Source organism: Haliotis rubra, unplaced genomic scaffold (assembly GCF_003918875.1).
Source record: "Haliotis rubra isolate DU_JTF1 unplaced genomic scaffold, ASM391887v1 Scf383, whole genome shotgun sequence".
In the NCBI taxonomy this organism is placed as follows: domain Eukaryota; kingdom Metazoa; phylum Mollusca; class Gastropoda; order Lepetellida; family Haliotidae; genus Haliotis; species Haliotis rubra.
This window is the reverse complement of record NW_025767061.1, coordinates 470,263-490,230: the sequence shown is the minus strand read 5'-3', so window position 1 is coordinate 490,230 and position 19,968 is coordinate 470,263. Positions and strand designations below refer to the sequence as shown.

Here is a 19,968-nt window from a genome sequence, read left to right as displayed (position 1 = left end):
GACTTGCACCTGGTGCAAGTTAAGACTAATAACCAGGTTGCATTTTGTAATATTGGGTTGCACCAGTGCAAGTAACAAAGCACTAAATCAAGCCCTGTATAAATATGCTGCTTTCAAACAGCTGGAATATTGGTGAGTGATGCGTTAACAACAAACATGCATGTGATTTATTCACACAGCTTTAAAACATTATACACAGACGCTTCCCTATTAATTCATCAGAAATGTATACACAGAGATTAACACGAGTCAGTACAGAGAGTAATCTTTGCCTGATGGCAGCCACAGTTGTCCTACCTTGTAGAGAGGATCTACACTCATAGCGAAACCGTCGACCCCGGGCATGTTCGTGAGACCTATGTAGTCCGGGTTCTCAAAGGCCAGCTGGGCCTCGAACGCTACATCGTGGAAGTTTGTCTGGACTGCATCTGGATTCCCACGATCCTACAGGAAACAGTTAATATGTACGATCAGGGCTCCAGATAAGCCGTATCGGCGTATGCACAGATATAAAATATGCACGATACGTTAGGAAATAATTTAGAAAACATAGCAGATACACACCACAGCAATGGTGTATAGTCTAAGAATCATATACAGATGTATTTATCTGAAAACGTATTATTTTATTGTTTATTGACCTGTTTACACAAGAGTAGCAATGTTGTGGTGCATATATGAAATGAAACACAAGATTACTGATACTCCCATTAAATTCCATTCAGTACTCTAAATGTACTCTTTATTGTTTTCCAGTACTTCTATATTGAAAAAAAATATGGAGTACGTACTCCTGATCATGAAACATTATGATGTTACTTGCTTCATAGGTATTGGTACTGGAAGCCGAATCTTGGTGAAACAACAGCCTATCTCAGTAGGTAACAGGCAAAGAAGTTTTAGGTTTGGATTGACAAACTATTGCATCATTGGGTGAGGTTAGGTGAAATTGGGTTTAACGTCGTGCTTGAGAATATTTCGCTCATATGACGACGTGCATGCGTGTGTATGTGTATGTGCGGCTGCTTGTACTAGCCCAGACTGAAGCTGGTTTTATAGTGCTAGCCCACTGAGATACCATGCCGCAGTGAAGCATGAATACCCCACTCAGACACATTATACGGACTTCGAGCTGACCAGTCCTTGTTTTTCCCATTAATGCTGAGGGACCAACGTCTTTGGTATGACTCGGTTGGGGATTGAACCCGTGACCTTCCGCTCTCTGGGCGGGCATCTTTGGGAGGATACCACTAAGGATTAACTTCAGTTGAAGGAACACTGTGGAGACAGGCATGTGTGAGGCCCTGGCACTCCCTCCATCACCTTCGGAATCTGGGTAGCATGCACCCTCTTTCAAAATCCTGGATCAACTCTCCAAACTTGGCAAGCAAATAAACATGAAGGGAAATGAAAAGACAAAGATTTCTTTGATAAAAAGATAAGCTTACCAGAATGAGGAACCTCTGCCTGAGATTGGGACTAGGCTGCATACAGCCGAACTGTGGCCCCTCGTTGTACTCCTCCCCAGTGGGGTCGTATGTGGGGATGTACCCGTCACTACCTGCAACACAATGAAGGCCTGGCTTGATTCGGCCCTTGGTGGTACAGTGCTCATCTCTTCATACATGCTGTATGTTGCTTGATTCCCTTCTTAAATGTTGCCTTCTACTATAACAACAACTTAATATCATTTTTCAGTATCTTTTTTCATTTCCTCATCTGTATCCAAGGCAGCAACAATTAATAAGAGATTCACACTGAATTTAGTAGAACTTTACCTGTACACAGATACACCTTTTCTATTCCCAGTTTGTATGCTGTTTTCAAATCCTGCTCTGGACTCCACAACACCCTGGCATAAATCTTCTGGCCTGTAAACAAAGGGTAGGTGTATCTAACAACAGAATGTATCTTGAATATCTCATTTCCATCCATAATCAAATTGGCATCCATGGTATACAGGTGGTAAATGACCTCATTGGGCTGTTTGTGTTTACCTGGGCCATTTTCCACAAAGTGTTCTTAGTGATAAGACAATTGTATCTCCTACATAGGGGGCGGTGGGGTAGCCTAGTGGTTAAAGCATTGGCTCGTCACGCCGAAGACCTGGGTTCGAATCCCCACATGGGTACATTGTGTGAAGCCCATTTCTGGTGTCCCCCGCCGTGAAGTTGCTGGAATATTGCTAAAAGCGGCGTAAAACCAAACTCAGTCAGTCAGTCAGTATCTCCTACATAGAATTATCATACAGCAAAAAAAACACATTGTAGAGCCACTGAGGAGGTGAGACTTGTCTCCTTGACTGCACAGCTAGTGTTTCTTTTGTTGTTGTCTATTCAACTGGGATACGATGACATACATTGACCAAGTCAGTGAGCTTGACTGCTGGATCCAGTTAGTTGCCTCCTACAGCAAGTATGTGTTGCTGAAGACCAATTCTAACCTGGATCTTCACAGGTCACTCAGCAAGTGAGTGTATTTACCTGGAGAGAATGCCCCGTTGAAGTCCCAGTCATCGTCCGAGGCCTCTGTGGAGTTGGGGCTGAGGAGGAACATCTTGAGGTTGTTGGTGAGCTGGAAGTCTGTGTTGAGGGAGTACACCACTGGGACAGGTCTGTTGGTCTGCTGGAAGGAGATGGGCACCTCGAACCTGCAACACAACACAATGCAACTCAACACAAGCAAAGGAGGTAGTTGGGTTTTACCCTGCTTTTAGCGATATTCCAGCAAAATCAAGTTGGGGGGACAGAAGAAATGGGCTTCACATATTTTACCCTTGTGGGGAATCAAACTCGGTCTTTTGGTGTTATGAGTGAAACCTTTAACCAATAGGCCATTCCACTGCCCCACAACACAACACAAAGACACACCGGGAATCAGTCTGAAGTACAGGGCCCTAATTCCGGAAACGTTCGTAGCCCTAAGAATTCTTAACTTTGACCGTAAGCCAATGTGTTAAGAATGGGCTTAAGAAGTTCGTAGGGCTACGAACATTTCGGGAATAGCTAGCCAGTTCATTATGTAGGTTCGAAGAAATTTGATACATAATGAATAAAAACTAAGGACTCTTTTGGGGGGTTGACAGGCAAAAGTCCAGTAAAAGAAATAATTACACTTGTATGACCTGAGTCTCTGACTTGAATTAAGTTAACACAGGCCACTTGACCTGGGTCCATCTTTCAGGAGCCATTTTTTCATCTTTGCTAGTTATGTTGCTGTCCTTGGGAATATGAGCATGGTTTAGGGACCCTGCAAGTATTGATATTACATCTACTAGTATATTACCAATTATTAAACAAGAATTAAAGTGCCTCACCTCTGTGGCTGTGAGGCAATACAAGGTATGGGATCAATCTTGACGTATCTCTGTGTGGCCTTTACACTGCAGGGGATCAGCTCTATGGTGTAACGTCCTGTGTAGTCCTACAAGAACAACCATGACGGGTCAACCTACAGCCCAATAAACAGTACAACATTATACCGCCAACATGCAGTGCTGGTCTATCTGCTGACATAGTTCTTTTTGTAAACATTTGTAGGAGCTTTCAGTGACAGAGAGCCATAGCCAGTCAACCTGATGCAGTGTACTATAAGGCAGTGATATGCCTCTTTGTATCAAAACATCCATGTAATATAATGAGGTTAAACCAGCTGGTATTAAAAAGTGTGAACTCTTCAAAGACATATCTTCAGGCATGCATTTAGATAAGTCCACTACATTACACTATAATACATAACCTGCAATGAATTGGCAAAAATAAGTTGCCAAAGGCCCCACCCCCACCCCACTCCAACTCCACTGCTTGGAAGGAAAAGATGCTACTTCAACCCCCAGTTTAGCATGTACCTTCAGGTTACAGCTGCTCGATAACCCCTACAATTCTAGAACATACCTTCAGGTTACAGCTGCTCGATAACCCCTACAATTCTAGAACATACCTTCAGGTTACAGCTGCTCGATAACCCCTACAATTCTAGAACATACCTTCAGGTTACAGTTGCTTGATAATCCCTACAATTCTAGAACATACCTTCAGGTTACAGCTGCTCGATAACCCCTACAATTCTAGAACATACCTTCAGGTTACAGCTGCTTGATAATCCCTACAATTCTAGAACATGCCTTCAGGTTACAGCTGCTCGATAACCCCTACAATTCTAGAACATACCTTCAGGTTACAGCTGCTTGATAATCCCTACAATTCTAGAACATACCTTCAGGTTACAGCTGCTCGATAATCCCTACAATTCTAGAACATACCTTCAGGTTACAGCTGCTTGATAATCCATACAATTCTAGAACATAGCTTCAGGTTACAGCTGCTCGATAACCCTTCCAGTTCTTGGATGTAAGTTCAGGTTACAGCTGTCATTTAAGCCCTACAGCTCTAGCCTATACCTTGAGTTAAAGCTGTTTGTGGTACCATACAACTCATGACAGTACATTGAGGGTAAAATTGCCAGTTAAACCCCTCAAACTCAGCGTGTACTTTGACGATTCTGTCATTTGATCCCTATGACTACCCTATACCTTGTTCTTCTAACTACTCAATAACACAATCAGCTCAATCCCGTACCTTTAGGTTAAAGCTACTGGTTGCCCTCCAGAGCTGATGGGGACTGTCAAATGTCTGTTGACTCCACAGCAGCTTCAGGTGAAAGCCGATGGCCAGGCTGGAAGGTGGTTTGATCCTGCTCTCCAGCCCTGGCAGGGTGCTGTGGCTCAGTACATACTGACCTGGGAGTGTACAGGGAAAGAGATTTACATTGATGTCACATGGATGCTTCATGAATAGCTCAATATTTATTGCCTACAAAGAATCATATTCAATGAAACAGTTGGGGGCATGTGTCATCTGGACATTTCCATATCAAAATAATATCATCCTTTCGAGTTGTTTCAAACTTGAAAGAAAACAAAACACTTTGAATATACATTGGATTATGATCAGAAAAGAAGAGTTGATCTAAAATCATGCACACTTTTCAGTTTTACAAACCTAATGGAAATTGAAAAACAAGAGTCATCAGGAAATGACATATTCCCCCGGCGCACACATATTTGAAAGAACAAATTATCTGACAGTAACTTAAAGTCCAGCTTGATGTCTTTTTAGACTAAGTCTAAATCGTTTCGATGGAAATCATGAAAAATATAAATGCCAAAAATGTGTAAATTGCAAAAGGCACCACTTCAAGATCTGAACTGCCAAGTTCTGTTGAAAGATATTAACCGTTTTTTGAATGGTGCTCCAGAAACAACGCCTATTCCTCCCTTTTGAGACCAAGTCTAAATTGTTTCCATGGAAACCGAGAAAAATACAAATGGCAAAAATCTGTAAATAGCAACAGGCACCACATTAGGTCCTGTTTGATATATCTACAATATTTTTATGAAAGATATTGAACGGTTTTCGAGTTGTGCTCCGTAAATGAAACCAATCCCTCCTTTTTTAGACTAAGTCCGAATCGTTTCAATGGAACCAAGAAAAATAATAATGCCAAAAATCTGCAAATAGCAAAAGGCACCACTTTAGCTTATGTTTGATATATCTACCAAGTCTTAAAGAAAGATATTGAACGGTTTTCGAGTTGTGCTCCGGAAACGAAGGTCACCCTCATTTTGAGTTCAAATCGTTTCCATGGAAACCAAGAAAAATAAAAATGACAAAAATCTGTAAATAGCATTACATGCCAGGGGGATAAAAAAAGTAAACCTGTACTGCAAAGTCAGTTTATGTGTCAGTTTCTTGAGATAGTTGGACAACTGGGGATGAGCGTGTTTGTACATATCATAAACATCAACTAACAACTTAAATTTGTCAACATTCAACTTATATTTGTCTATCCGAACTGTGTTCATGTCATTGTACAGGTGCTTTACCTCTGAACTTGGCTGTTGTCCTGAAGTCAATGACAAGTTTGCCATCACTGCCGATGAGTATCCTAAGAATCTGCAGCTTGCCTCCCAGAGTTCCCTCTGTCTCCAGACCAGACTTCCACAAGATGGTGTCATAGTAGAAGGAAAACTCCATCTCTGTGCGATGCTCCAGGGAGCCCCAGCCTACAGGGGCCGTGGCGTACAGGTAAGACACGTATAGAGGAACACGCACAGTCAGATGGGATTGCCCTGTATCCTTCACCTGGAAGTCGGACACAATCCTTCCACCACAGATGTCAACCAACTCGGTCATATGGTACCAGGCATCAAAGGTCCAGATGCAGCTCTTCAGGTTGAGGTGTTTGTACAGAGATAGGGTCTTCTCTTCTCGCAGGTCATCATCAAACTGGTAGGGGAACTCATGTCCGGGCCCATAGGGTAGAGAAGTCACCAAGCTTTCCATCAAAGAAGCCTTCATCAATGAGAGGCTCTCGTTCCTCTGCTGTGATGATGTTGGAGCACACATGTTGCTGGCGATAGATTGGCTCTGCCAGAAGGAACCGTAAATTGTGTAAGGGGAAGGTGGAGATTAGAGGCAGCATGCCATCTTGATGGGGAATCTTCACCGAGATGTGGATTGTGTTTGGGTGGTCAAAGTCATCAGGACCAACATACTCTAGGTTTGCTAAAAATGACTGAGCTTGGTAACTGTAAGGATTGCTGCCAAACGCTGGAGATTTACAGATGCCATTATCACTTCCTATTGTGACAGGTCTGCTCTTGAGCGGAACACCTGGGTTCCCGTTCTCATGTCTCGGTTGGGCAACACATCGGACCTGGAAGCGAGAGCGGAAGTACACGCTATCCAGGACGATCTTGTTGACGTCTGTGAACAAGGTGGTGTCTGAGACCTGCATGAATGGTGGCTTTGATCCGTCCTCCTCCTCTGGTAGGGCCACCTCCCACATGTACAGGAGGCTGGACTGGTTGATGCCAGCCTCCTCACAGAGCATATGGGTCTTGGTGAACGTTGGGTAGTGTTCATCACATGGCTGCAACACACAAGTCACATCATTCATAGTAGTGACAGACACACAGTGTTAACGGGGCACCTGTTGATCAGTACACTTTCAAACTGGGTACATTGCCGATAGACACTGAAATGCTCATAGGGTAGACATTTTACCTAGAGTTTAGATAATGAAATGAATGAGAATTAAAACATCAAGGGCTTCAGGATAAAACACAAAATGGCTATTGACTTACATTAGACAAACTATTAGTAGAGAGCATGTAGAGAAAGCCAACCTGGGACATTTTCATGCCATGGGTGGTGGAGTAGCCTAGTGGTCAAAGCGTTTGCTCACCACGCCGAAGGCCCGGGTTCGATTCCCGACATGGGTACAATGTGTGAAGCCCATTTATGGCTCACTCACTCATTTCATTCCAATACAGCATTCATAAGTACTATACATAAAAGATTTTGGTTTCAAGTTTCTTTTGTAGGTTTGGGATACTCACTGTTATGCAGACAAGTGGATACCCGGGAGATGGGTCGATCTTAGTTCCCAGTTCAGCATCATCATAATTCAGCAGAGACACAACCTACAATGGAGACATCCATGTGTTATATATAATAATTCTCCAGACACAACCGTCCCATGTCCTATATAACATAACTCAGCAGAGACACAACCTAAAACACACTGATCCCATGCAACACATTGTCACAGCGTCACACAAACAATACAGCATGTTGTTAAACATCCGGAGCATGCATTAGAGATACCCTTTAGGTATCATCAGTTTGTAATTACAAATCGATTCCCCACATTGGTACAATGAGTGAAGCCCATTTCTGGTGTCCCCTGCTGAGATATTGCTGAATATTGCTAAAAGCTGTGTAAAACTAAACTCACTCACTACATTACAAAACAAATACACACACAGAATTATTTGCATGAATTTGTTTTCAAAAACAATCAATAAGTAAATATTGCCACTGTCCCAATTGAGAGTGTATGACGTACCACAGGTGGGGCTGGAAGAATGATGCTCCCAGAGACTTCGTTGTCCAGGATTGTGATGGTGGTTGTCTTGACGGACCCAAACACAGCACCCTCGGGGTCCTCTGGGCCGAGCATCAGGGTGAAGGACTCATGCCACTCTATGTCACTGTTGTACAGCACATCCACAACAAAGTCCAGCTCACTGACACCTGGAGATTGGAGAGTCATGCAACAGTTAGATGCTTCTCTTAGGATGATTAACACTCAGGTCAAATCGATTCAAGACAAAGCTGTTGTATTAAACTGGCTGCCCAAGTCCACAACAGAAGTTGTAGCGGTTTATGGACAAGAAATCGACCTTATGAAATTTCGCTATGGACACGAAGTCGACCCACGGTAAACTCTGATGTTGAAAGTGTTTCTAGAGTCACTCTAGTCCGCTAGTAGGTGTTGTTTTAACATTTTCCATGAACCGAGTTCACTCAAAATGTCAAAAAATGTTATCAAGAATGAGGAACATAGTTCACTCGACATAGATTCTAAAAATGTCATAGAATCAATGTTATCAAGAATGAGACTAGTTTTTTATGGATATACAACTTCTTTATTCTATATAGAATAAAGAAGTTGTATATAGATTAAAAATAGCTACCTCAGCCCTATAGAATTAGATAAAAATAGTCCTCATTCTTCATCTACCCAACTTCTAGAATGCCAATCAAAGAAATCAATGTTATCATACACATATGAGAGTGAATTTCACAATGATTAACATATTTAAGGAAGGAACTCGGGGCAGATTGCATTCTAGTTCGAAATGGCATCTACATGTTGTGGAGGAAGATACCTGTGTGTTGGTGGATTTATGAGTGAAGTGAAATTGGATATCCTGGAAGTGCACAGAAAAGAAGTGTAATTTCATTGCGCCAACTGTCAATGACATTGTGACGATGGTGAAAGGTGACCATGCTCATGCCCATGTCCAAGTAGACATAAAGGTAAGCATCTTGTCAAGGAATATGTTACTAAGGAAAAATATAAAGTAAAATAGATATATCAGATCTGAATACTGTAATTGACCATGTTTTGTATATCGTTTAATAGGTTTTGTTAACAATTCTAACAATTTATATATAGCAGTAGATTGGTGTAACATGGTCTGTGTAAAAGAAGTAAAAATAACTCTACTTTTATTATCTTTCAGATGAACCAGAGAGTTTGCAAATGGTGCATCTCACCTACTTCATGTTGGATGATTTTGTATACAAAAAAATATGGACCAAATATAGTACTTTTCTCCTGTTGTCTGTGCTCTCAAACGCGCATAATCCGGATTATCGCCTGCGTGAAAATGGACAGGACGTCTGTAAACATGATTTAGTTCCGAGTAGTAAATGTTCGGTTCGGAATAAATGCCGTGTAACTGAGAATGGATGACACGAATAAAAATTCCGCACATACGGCAAATATTCCATCGAACAGGAACAAATACCGTAGGCCTAACCTATTCCAGTCATTATTGAATGCAAAATAGACTCATCCAACTTGTCACCATCCGGGATGTCTACTAACTTCAAGTTGGTTACATGTTGACTGTAACCTGGCTACTAACTGTAACTTGGTTACATGCTGACTGTAACCTGGCTACCGATTAACTCTAACTTGGTTACATATTGAATGTAACCTGGCTACTGACCAACTGTAACTTGGTCACATAATGACTGTAACCTGGCTACTGACTGACTGTAACTTGGTTACATGTTGACTGTAACCTGGCTACTGACTGTAACCTGATTAATGAAGGTAACTTGGTTACATAATAACTGAACTCTTTTTAACACAAGATTCATTTAGAATCATCAGTTAAGCATTCTGGGAATCTTCAATGTATTTTCATAAAAAATTTAAGTAACTTTCACACATGATAATTGCTTCTTGATAGCCACATGATTTGGAGGAATATCTTTTTTCCTTTCCGTTCCCCCCGCCCCAATTTTTGAGACCACCCCAACAAACAAAACCCTCTTTTAGACACTTTATGATGTGTGTGGAAGTTCCTCTTTACCGAATAAATTCTGTGTGTCCGGACGAAGTAATTGTTCATGCACTATTACAGGAACAAATGTTGGAATGAAAAGTTCCACCGGAACTTTTACTATGGGGAACCAAATCTTTTTACGTCGACCTTTTTTCTTAACTGAACGTGACATTTCACCCAAGGGTCGACGTCCTGTGCAGACACTGTTGTTGTAGCCGTATCAACAGAGTATATGTCGTTATCACTAGAGTATATGTCGTTATCACTAGAGTATATGTCGTTATCACTAGAGTATATGTCGTTATCACTAGAGTATATGTCGTTATCACTAGAGTATATGTCGTTATCACTAGGGTATATGTCGTACACAACCTTGATCCCATGCAACACATTGTCACAGCGTCACACAAACAATACAGCATGTTGTAAACATCCGGAGCATGCATTAGAGATATCCACATCAGAGTATATGATTCCCACATTGGTACAATATGAAGCCCATTTCTGGTGTCCCCTGCTGAGATATTGCTGAATATTGCTAAAAGCTGTGTAAAACTAAACTCAATCACTACATTACAAAACAAATACACACACAGAATTATTTGCATGAATTTGTTTTCAAAAACAATCAATCAGTAAATATTGCCACTGTCCCAATTGAGAGTGTATGACATACCACAGATGGGAGAGTGTATGACGTACCACAGGTGGGAGAGTGTATGACGTACTACAGGTGGGAGAGTGTATGACGTACCACAGGTGGGGCTGGAAGAATGATGCTCCCAGAGACTTCGTTGTCCAGGATTGTGATGGTGGTTGTCTTGACGGACCCAAACACAGCACCCTCGGGGTCCTCTGGGCCGAGCATCAGGGTGAAGGACTCATGCCACTCTATGTCACTGTTGTACAGCACATCCACAACAAAGTCCAGCTCACTGACACCTGGAGAATGGAGAGTCATGCAACAGTTAGATACTTCTCTTAGGATGATTAACACTAAGGTCAAATTGATTGAAGACACAGCTGTGGTATTAGATTGGCTGTCCATAACAGAAGTTGTAGCCCTATCACTAGAGCACATGTCATTATCACAAGAGTATATTCATCCCATGTTTTAGACAAGTGGGATGAAACCTCATCAGAGATGCATAAAACCATTTGGACTCCTTCTGATATTGTTTCTGAATGTTACAACCTGCCATTGTAAAAGGATTCAACCAAACTGAAAGTTGTTAGAAAATAGTAATAGTAATAGTCCGCTTATATGGCGCTCATATCCAGGCACATTGCCTGCTCATGGCGCTACGTACATTACTATTCCCTGTCATAGGACATTATCTTTCTTTCCATTACTTTTTCAACTCTCTGGGGATCATACAGCCATGCTGCCTACATTTTACAGCTGGGTGAACTGAGACATGTGGATCTAAGTATCGTGTCTAAGGATACTACACAAATGTGCCCACCTCGAGACCCTAACCTAGGTGCGTTCACCGGGGATCGGACCCAGGCCTTCAGCGTGAAGTAAATAACTATTAATTTGACTGAAGTTAACGTGTGCTGTGTCATGTGACTTTCATCTACTCGTAAATAATACGCTGCTCTTTGATTTGTGAAGGGATGCAAGAGTTTCTTCATGGTGAGATAAAACAGATGTATTTCCAGCTCAGATATTCCTCCCCAGGCAAGACAAGCAGCATTTTGTCAAGATGACATGAGCCAATCAGATTAAAACGTTCTGACTTAACATGGTAACATGATGAACTATGCATAGACTGGAATTTGTTTATGTTACAGAAGATGCTCATGTCTAATGTTAGAGCTTTTTGAGAGATAACATGACATTAGTTTCATACAAGGACCATCATAGGATAACAACTTATTTACTGACCACAAACAGCGTTTCAGACAAGGACCATCATAGGATAACAACTTAGTTACTGTCCACCAACAGCGTTTCAGACAAGGACCATCCTAGGATAACAACTTATTTACTGTCCACCGACAGCGTTCAGACAACAACCATCATAGGATAACAACTTATTTACTGTCCACCAACAGCGTTCAGACAAGGACCATCATAGGATAACAACTTATTTACTGTCCACGACAGCATTTCAGACAAGAACCATCCTAGGATAACAACATATTTACTGTCCACCGACAGCGTTCAGACAACAACCATCATAGGATAACAACTTAGTTACTGTCCACCGACAGCGTTTCAGACAAGGACCATCATAGGATAACAACTTAGTTACTGTCCACCGACAGCATTTCAGACAAGGACCATCATAGGATAACAACTTAGTTACTGTCCTCCGACAGCGTTTCAGACAAGGACCATCATAGGATAACAACTTATTTACTGTCCACCAACAGCGTTTCAGACAAGGACCATCATAGGATAACAACTTATTTACTGTCGACCAACACCAACGGCGTTCTCAGCGTTTCAGACAAGGACCATCATGACAAAGGACCATCATTAGGATAACAACTTATTTACTGTCCACCAACAGCATTTCAGACAAGAACCATCATAGGATAACAACTTATTTACTGTCCACCAGCAGCGTTTCAGACAAAGACCATCATCGGATAACAACTTATATACTGTCCACCAACAGCATTTCAGACAAGGACCATCATCGGATAACAACTTATTTACTGTCCACCAGCAGCGTTTCAGACAAAGACCATCATAGGATAACAACTATACAGTGCACTCTGTCAAACTTCGGACTCTGTCTTTCTCGGATTGCTGTATAAACAGGACTGAACTCACGGTCGGCGTAATCCTTCTTTGTTGTCATAATAAAAAGTTCTGTATCTCGGACTCTCATTATTTGGTTCGGACCAAAGTGTCGGCCCGATAAGGTAGTTACATGTAAAAACATTGCTATATAATTCGGACTGAGCAGGAAGTCCGGCTTGGCCAATAAACCTTGAATAAACATTCCGTTGATTGGTTTGTGTATTTTGTCTTATTTACTTAGCAGGAAGTCCGGCTTGGCCAAGACTGCGTGGTCTAGCGGTGAGCAGCTTATTTACCTTTGATCGACTAACACCAATTGTAAACTATAATTGAGCCGATCATGTCAACTCAGTGTCAATGTCACTATGCATTTAAGATGCCATCAGACACAGTGTGATATCAATCAGTTGTAAGAAGCGATTTTATTGGATAAAGATTGGTTTCTAATGGCGGCTTTTCGCCACAGTCTGCTATAAAGGGTCGTGATTGGTCAAAATCAGACACATGACCTAAGGCAGCCAATCATATTACGGCAATGGATACGGTCCTAAATAAGCGAAAACTTTTAGATTTAGACAAAGTTTTGGGTAAAATAATGCTATTCTGAACATATTAAGTAAGAAATTGCTACCTATCGTAAATTATGGAGCGTATTAGACTTATCGTGCTAGGCTATGACCTGTGACAAAATGCTTCATGTATATATTTTAGCATTGAACATCGTGTCTGGCGTGAAGATTGGTGGCGAGAGCGAGATGTCACTTGTCAGTGACTTGACTTACATTACATGATCGCACAAAAGATGGAAATAGTAATTTTATATATGCGTTTGACAACTTTTATGAATGTTGTTGTTGATTTCATTCATTAGTTTATTCAATTTATTTCATGAATTCCTCGAAACATCGTTACTTTGCTCTTTGACAATGTTATTGTGGACCCGCTGCGAAGCAGGTGTCGAGAATCGTTGTTTTCAATAACATTCGCGAAAAATAGTTTATAATTTTAATTCTGCTGATAATAGGGAGATAACTCCATTAAAATCTGTGTACTTAGGACTACTGTATAATTCGGACTTTTAGTGGGTCCCAAGCTGGTCGAATTAGACAGAGGTGATGGTGATGATTGTCTCCTTCATGTCCCCCAGCTCAACCTCGCTCTCCTCGCTCCCCCAGGCATTACTCAGTCGCAACAGGAAGTCCTCTTCAGGCTCAAACTCATCATCATTCACTATACCCACAGTGCAGTTCTTCAGCTGGAAGTGGAAGACAACATTTCAAGTTATTACAGCAAACATTGTCACCTACAGTACTACTCAAAACCCTCTCTTGAGGGTACTAGCTGTTTGTGTTCAGATTACTTTTCATGAATCTGTTTTTGCTGAAAGGTACATGTGGTTACCCCTTCTAAGGTATTTGTCTCTGGGCATTATTGTATATTTCAAGTTCACTGCAGAAAATATTGTCAAACAATACACCACCATCAAACTCCATCTAAAGCTAGTTGGTGCAGGTTATCAAATTCACTTCATGAATCTATGTGTTTCTGTCCAAAAGCAAAACTTTGTGAAACCTTAATAATCGATTGTGTAATAGAGCTCATATCACCAAAGTTATGGTAAAGATTTTAAGACCATTATTTAAAAATACCTTTGTTGGCTTCATATCTAAGCATAATATAGAAAGGGTTCAATGGATGTGATCTATGATCTGTTTATGTTGCATCATGTGGAGACTCACCCTGTCTCCTGGCTGGAAGGTTATCCTGGAAGCATTGGTGAAAACTCTCTCATCGTAGTCCATCATGACCTGGGCTGTCTTCTGTCGCGTGTAGCATATCACGGAGGATGTTTCCGTCACGTCCCCAGTTCTCATTATGGTCACGTTCACTGTCTTGTTCTTCTCATCCACATAGTAGCGGTCTTGGACAAATGTCATCTTTGGAACTGGGAGAAACAGCACAAATTGTTTTATCCAGGAACAATTATATCAACATAGCGCTGTACACAGAGAGTATTAAGGCTGGTAATTGTCACAAAACAGCATAACCTCTGTATAGTCAGATTCTTTGATTTTTAATGAATCTTATATAAAAACATTTTTAAGCACTTTTCTCAGCTTGAAAATGGTGTAAAAATATACACCAAAACATTGCACTATGCAATAAACAACAAGTTGTTATCTCTAAAGTTGTAGGATTCAGTACTGACTCACCAACTTCTAAAATGCTGATCAAACAATTACAGCTATAGTGCTAAGATCAATGCAGTCTTAACATCCATCTTTTAACACTGGCTTACAGATGTCATAGTGCTAAGATCAAGGCAGTCTTAACATCCATACTTAAACACTGGCTTACAGCTGTCATAGTGCTAAGATCAAGGCAGTCTTAACGTCCATACTTTAACACTGGCTTACAGCTGTCATAGTGATAAGATCAAGGCAGTGTTAACATCCATACTTTAACACTGGCTTACAGATGTCATAGTGCTAAGATCACTTTTGAAATGGGTCCCTGTTATGAAAGACAGGATTAAAACTAAAAAGACAGGTGTGGTGAGTGAGTGAGTGAGTTTAGTTTCATGCCGCACTCAGCAATATTCCAGCTATATGGCAGCTGTCTGTAAATAATCGAGTCTGGGTCACTGAAGATCAATTCTAACCCGGATCTTCACGGGTTGACAGGTGTGGTAAACAAGGAAGACCTACTGTCTAGCTTTGTGTCGCTGATAACCACAGTAGAGATGTAGGGCTCTGCCAGGCTGCTGCCCAGGGCGGAGCTGAGGAACACTACGAACGTCTCGTTACCCTCAAGGCGAGGGTCAAAGTCATCGTCCAGCAGGGTCAGCTGGCACTTCTGTTGTAGAAAACACAAGGATTATTTACACATAAACACGATAGGCAGACACATTCAACAGGTAGTAGTCATGCTGGATTATCCTATATTGCCACATTGAAATGTTACTGAGAGAGGAGAACCCTGTGTATATGTGGTTGTAGGTTCCAGTAACTGGATTAAAGAGACTGTAGGTTGTATGGAACTTTCAGTTTCAGTAGACTAGGTTTCAGGATAACTCTTGATGTTGGTGGACAAAAGGGTTAAAGGAAACCTTAGCTTTCAGTGCACTGTCTTAAATGAAACTTTAGATTTCTGTATGAATACTGGTCATAAATGTCAATGTGTTAATCTCACCTGTGCAATCTGCCCCGGTCCGAATGTCATCTGACTGGAGGTGGGGACATAGTCCTGTCCAGGTGTAGCTGAAGCAGGGCTGGAGAGTCGTGTTGCACACCATACTGTGGTAGAGTGACTCAGGTCTGTCCCACCCCGAACAACCTCCACCTCAACATTACCAGCGTTCTCAGCAAAACTGTAGGACGGTTCCGACAGGAACACAGTAGACTCTGGCAGGAACAGAGAACATGAAGACCACTGGTCACCCACAGTTCATCGCATGACATTTCACATCATAATGTATACACAACATTGATTCATTGTGTATTGGTCCTTTCATTAATACCATCAGACAATTTAGTAATTGTGAGAGCTTCAGTGTAAACCCATTCAAACGGTTACAATTATGCAAGCATCAAATGTTTGGAAAAGTAGCCACATTTTGATTGTCATGTACCCTGCCATGGCTTTCACTTTGAGATCGTGAACTTAACAATGTGACTTACGGTCATTGGGTCCCTCTATGAGGACGTTGGCCTTGGTGAGGGAGCCCAGGGAGGCTGGGATGGAAGGATCAAACATCAAGCCGAGCTCAAACAATGATCTGCACATGAACGCATCTCAACAGCAAACACATCATGTCCTGATTAACAGGGAAATGGAATATACATCAATGATCTGCACATTAAAGGGCATGGAATATACATCAACAGCAAATACATCATGTCCAGATTAACAGGGAAATGGAATATACATCAACAGCAAATACATCATGTCCAGTCCAGAAATGGAATATACATCAACAGCAAATAATCATGGAAATGGAATATACATCAACAGCAAATACATCATGTCCAGATTAACAGGGAAATGGAATATACATCAACAGCAAATACATCATGTCCAGATTAACAGGGAAATGGAATATACATCAACAGCAAATACATCATGTCCAGATTAACAGGGAAATGGAATATACATCAAATTGGTCCCTCGCAACCTCAATTATTTGTAGGACATTTAGCTTGAACATTACTAAATTAAACAACCAGTCCATACCTTGACATCACAAGTGGCCTCTGACACACCAGAAGGGAAGACGACTCTGTAAGAGTTGCTGCGTCCACGGGAGATGTAGTCGGACCCTGACTCCAGGCCTGTGAGGGAGCTGCCAGTGGCTGTGAGGGCCGTGGTGAAGCAGATCACAGACACAGTCGTACTCAGGTCACCTGCAAGGAATTGTGAGCAGTATAATGAAGGGGTTATTAACAGGGGTTTAGTTCACCAGTTATATAATAGGTGTATAGCTCACCACAGTTAAGAATAGGGGTTTAGTTCACAGCTCCCAATAGGGGTTAGTTCACCACAGCTGCCAAAAGGGGGTTTAGTTCACCACAGCTGCCAATAGGGGTTTAGTTCACCACATCTGCCAATAGGGGTTTAGTTCACCACAGCTGCCAATAGGGGTTTAGTTCACCACAGCTGCCAATAGGGGTTTAGTTTGCAACAGCTGTCAATAGGGGTTTAGTCAACTACAGTTGTCAACAGGGGTTTAGTTCACCACGTTCTTCAACTTGACCTGTTGACCTTTGTTGGCCATTGTTCATGTTTGACACCGTACATACCTTTGTGACCCTTAAAAAATGGACATATACCATTCAAGATAAATATCCTTGACGTAACACATTTTTGTTGAAAAATTAGAAAAGAATCCAATGCTTCTGATGCAAATTAGACTCGTACCTGATCTTGTCAACTTGGCCATCACATAAACATCAGATTCATTCACATGGTAAAGGCCCTTCTCAAACTGGATGGTTGGTTCTGAAAATGCAAATGTGTAAAGTAAGCCCATTTATTTTATCACTTTGTCCCACATCAACATATACAACTACTGAATGTAAAATTGTGAAGATATCCAACTGCAAACGTCTTACCATCCTCTGAATCAACCAATGTGACGGCCATCTTGGCATTGTGTCCAAGCAGGGCATAGGAGGGGCTGACCAGCTCTATGTAAAAGGTCTCAGGGCCTTCATAGATGGAGTCATCGTTGATAATGATGGTGCATGTTTTGGAGTCCTGCCACTCATCAAACTGAACCTACAATAAACATAGCAATTTTAAGTATTAATTACCATGAAAATTGTAAAGATTATAGACAAAAGGCAAAATAATAATCTGTATCAGGAATGAATACTAGTATCTTCTTTCCATTCAACATCAACTTACCTGTCCTGAGTGTTCAATGAAGTCCTTCTGTCCTGGTTTAGCCCCCGTCATCACAGATGTGGAAGAGCCAGGTATGGTCTTGCAGGTGACAATAGAGTACTACAACGCAGAGCAGCAGAACCTCAAACAAGGGTGGGGTTGACAGGAGCAACAGAAATATATTTTTTGAAAGACAAATCCAAAGGACAAGAGGAAACCTGTTGCAAAGTCATGGAAAATATTTCCTTGTGAAAACTGTTTGATGGGAATAAGTTCCCAGAGAAGGAAGTACAAAGGGACGTTTTTAATACATGTACAGATATTTTTTTGTTGTCCTAGAAAAAACTGCCAGAGATGGACATGAACCAACCTGCTTGAGATTGCCAGCCCGTGTGACTGGAACCTGAATGAGACCCTCAGTCTCGGACACGTTCATCAAGGGATGCTGGAAGCTGATCACTGACCACATGATGTGGAACACATTGCCAGGGACTATATTGGGCTTGGCATCCATGAGGTCAAAGGTGAAGCTGTCCTGATACCCAGTTGTCCGGTCAGTCAAGACATACCTGACTCTGCCACTGTCAAGGTCATCTGGAAAACAGGAGGAGTCTGTGAGCAGTGTTTCACTGTTTGTGGGATACTGAACAAGTACATTAAGAATAGGCTTCATGCATTTATAAAAAAAACCCAATTAGTTATGAAGTTGTATAGTGCACTTTTTAATAAAAACTGCTCAAATACACTTTGTCCATACCGATCTAGATTATTAACCTGTTCAATGGATACGCTTACAGAGATCTATTTAGTAGCCTAAGAAACACTCAGGATTCAAGCTGCTGAACACAGTCATCCATCTAACTGCCTTCTACTTAATTTCACTTGTGACCTGTGCACTGTACATAGGACCATGTGCCATATACTGCAATAACCAATCTTGTTAAACCACAGTTGAACACACTCGTGGCCAGAACCCTCATTGGAAACAAGCACCTGCATAAGTACTAGTTCCAGCACTGTAATTTGTGAGCACGCCCTTATGTACATGTGTATATTATGTCCAAAGGTTAAGTGTCAAATTGTTTCATATGACTAAAGTTGATCTGTCTAGAGTTCCCAATTCTTTCGAATGACTCTACTTAATGTCTAGCATGTAGACCAGTTAAAGTTATATGAAAGAATCAGGAGTTCTTAAACATCTGTTTGAGTAGTTTACTTTCGTGCCAGTCCAACCACTCCATTACCTTGTGTGAAAGATCCGAGAGCACCCCCTGGGTTGGCAGCATATTCTAGGCGGCCATGTTGTGGGGACTTCTTGATGACATAAACGATATTCTCTGCTAGGGAGTCCTCATCTGTGGACTTCAACTCTCTGCTGGTGATCAGATTGGACACCTGCAATAGCAAATACAGTGTGTCATTATGGGACTTATTTACAACTACTCATTTGTGCCTCTGTTCAGTACAACCTTTTTGTCCTGATTAGAAGTGATCCAAAATGTAAACAGTGATTGGTACACTTTTTATTTCTGAGCAGAATAATGATTTCTAACTGTTCATATGAAACTCTATGCGTTGTAGTGGGGTCGATCACCTCGTTGTTTACTACCTACCAATCAATTCAATTGAACCAAAGGGTATCACATTGTTATTCAGATTGTGTTAGCTATTCTGTGCAGGCTCTCACCTCGGACCCAGAGAATTCTAGGAACTGTAGACCCACGTTGGTCTCCATTATGGGGCTGCCATCATCAAGGGCCAGGACGTTGATCTCAAAGTCCTGAAATAAGTAATTTTCTTATATTCACAATATTCTCCACATACATACAATAAATACGCTTACAGGTGTTTGCAGCTATAAGGCTGATGTCACAACTCGAGTATGTCATGTTAATAC

The 19,968-nt window shown here is 41.4% G+C and overlaps 1 protein-coding gene across 1 annotated transcript in view; it reads right to left on the bottom strand.

The window, feature by feature from the left end:
* Window positions 1-19,968, bottom strand: part of LOC124286435 (extracellular matrix organizing protein FRAS1-like) — a 132,806-nt gene that overhangs the window by 3,961 nt on the left and 108,877 nt on the right. Inside the window, 24 exon segments of the mRNA XM_046722811.1 lie at window positions 298-444; window positions 1,449-1,561; window positions 1,779-1,871; window positions 2,484-2,650; window positions 3,317-3,423; window positions 4,578-4,738; window positions 5,885-6,314; window positions 6,316-6,933; window positions 7,403-7,486; window positions 10,683-10,870; window positions 11,395-11,440; window positions 13,795-13,941; window positions 14,426-14,631; window positions 15,395-15,542; window positions 15,879-16,090; window positions 16,367-16,464; window positions 16,513-16,538; window positions 16,920-17,089; window positions 17,604-17,684; window positions 17,798-17,963; window positions 18,093-18,191; window positions 18,442-18,665; window positions 19,316-19,466; window positions 19,759-19,851. Coding sequence (XP_046578767.1) covers window positions 298-444; window positions 1,449-1,561; window positions 1,779-1,871; window positions 2,484-2,650; window positions 3,317-3,423; window positions 4,578-4,738; window positions 5,885-6,314; window positions 6,316-6,933; window positions 7,403-7,486; window positions 10,683-10,870; window positions 11,395-11,440; window positions 13,795-13,941; window positions 14,426-14,631; window positions 15,395-15,542; window positions 15,879-16,090; window positions 16,367-16,464; window positions 16,513-16,538; window positions 16,920-17,089; window positions 17,604-17,684; window positions 17,798-17,963; window positions 18,093-18,191; window positions 18,442-18,665; window positions 19,316-19,466; window positions 19,759-19,851 — 3,975 coding nt within the window.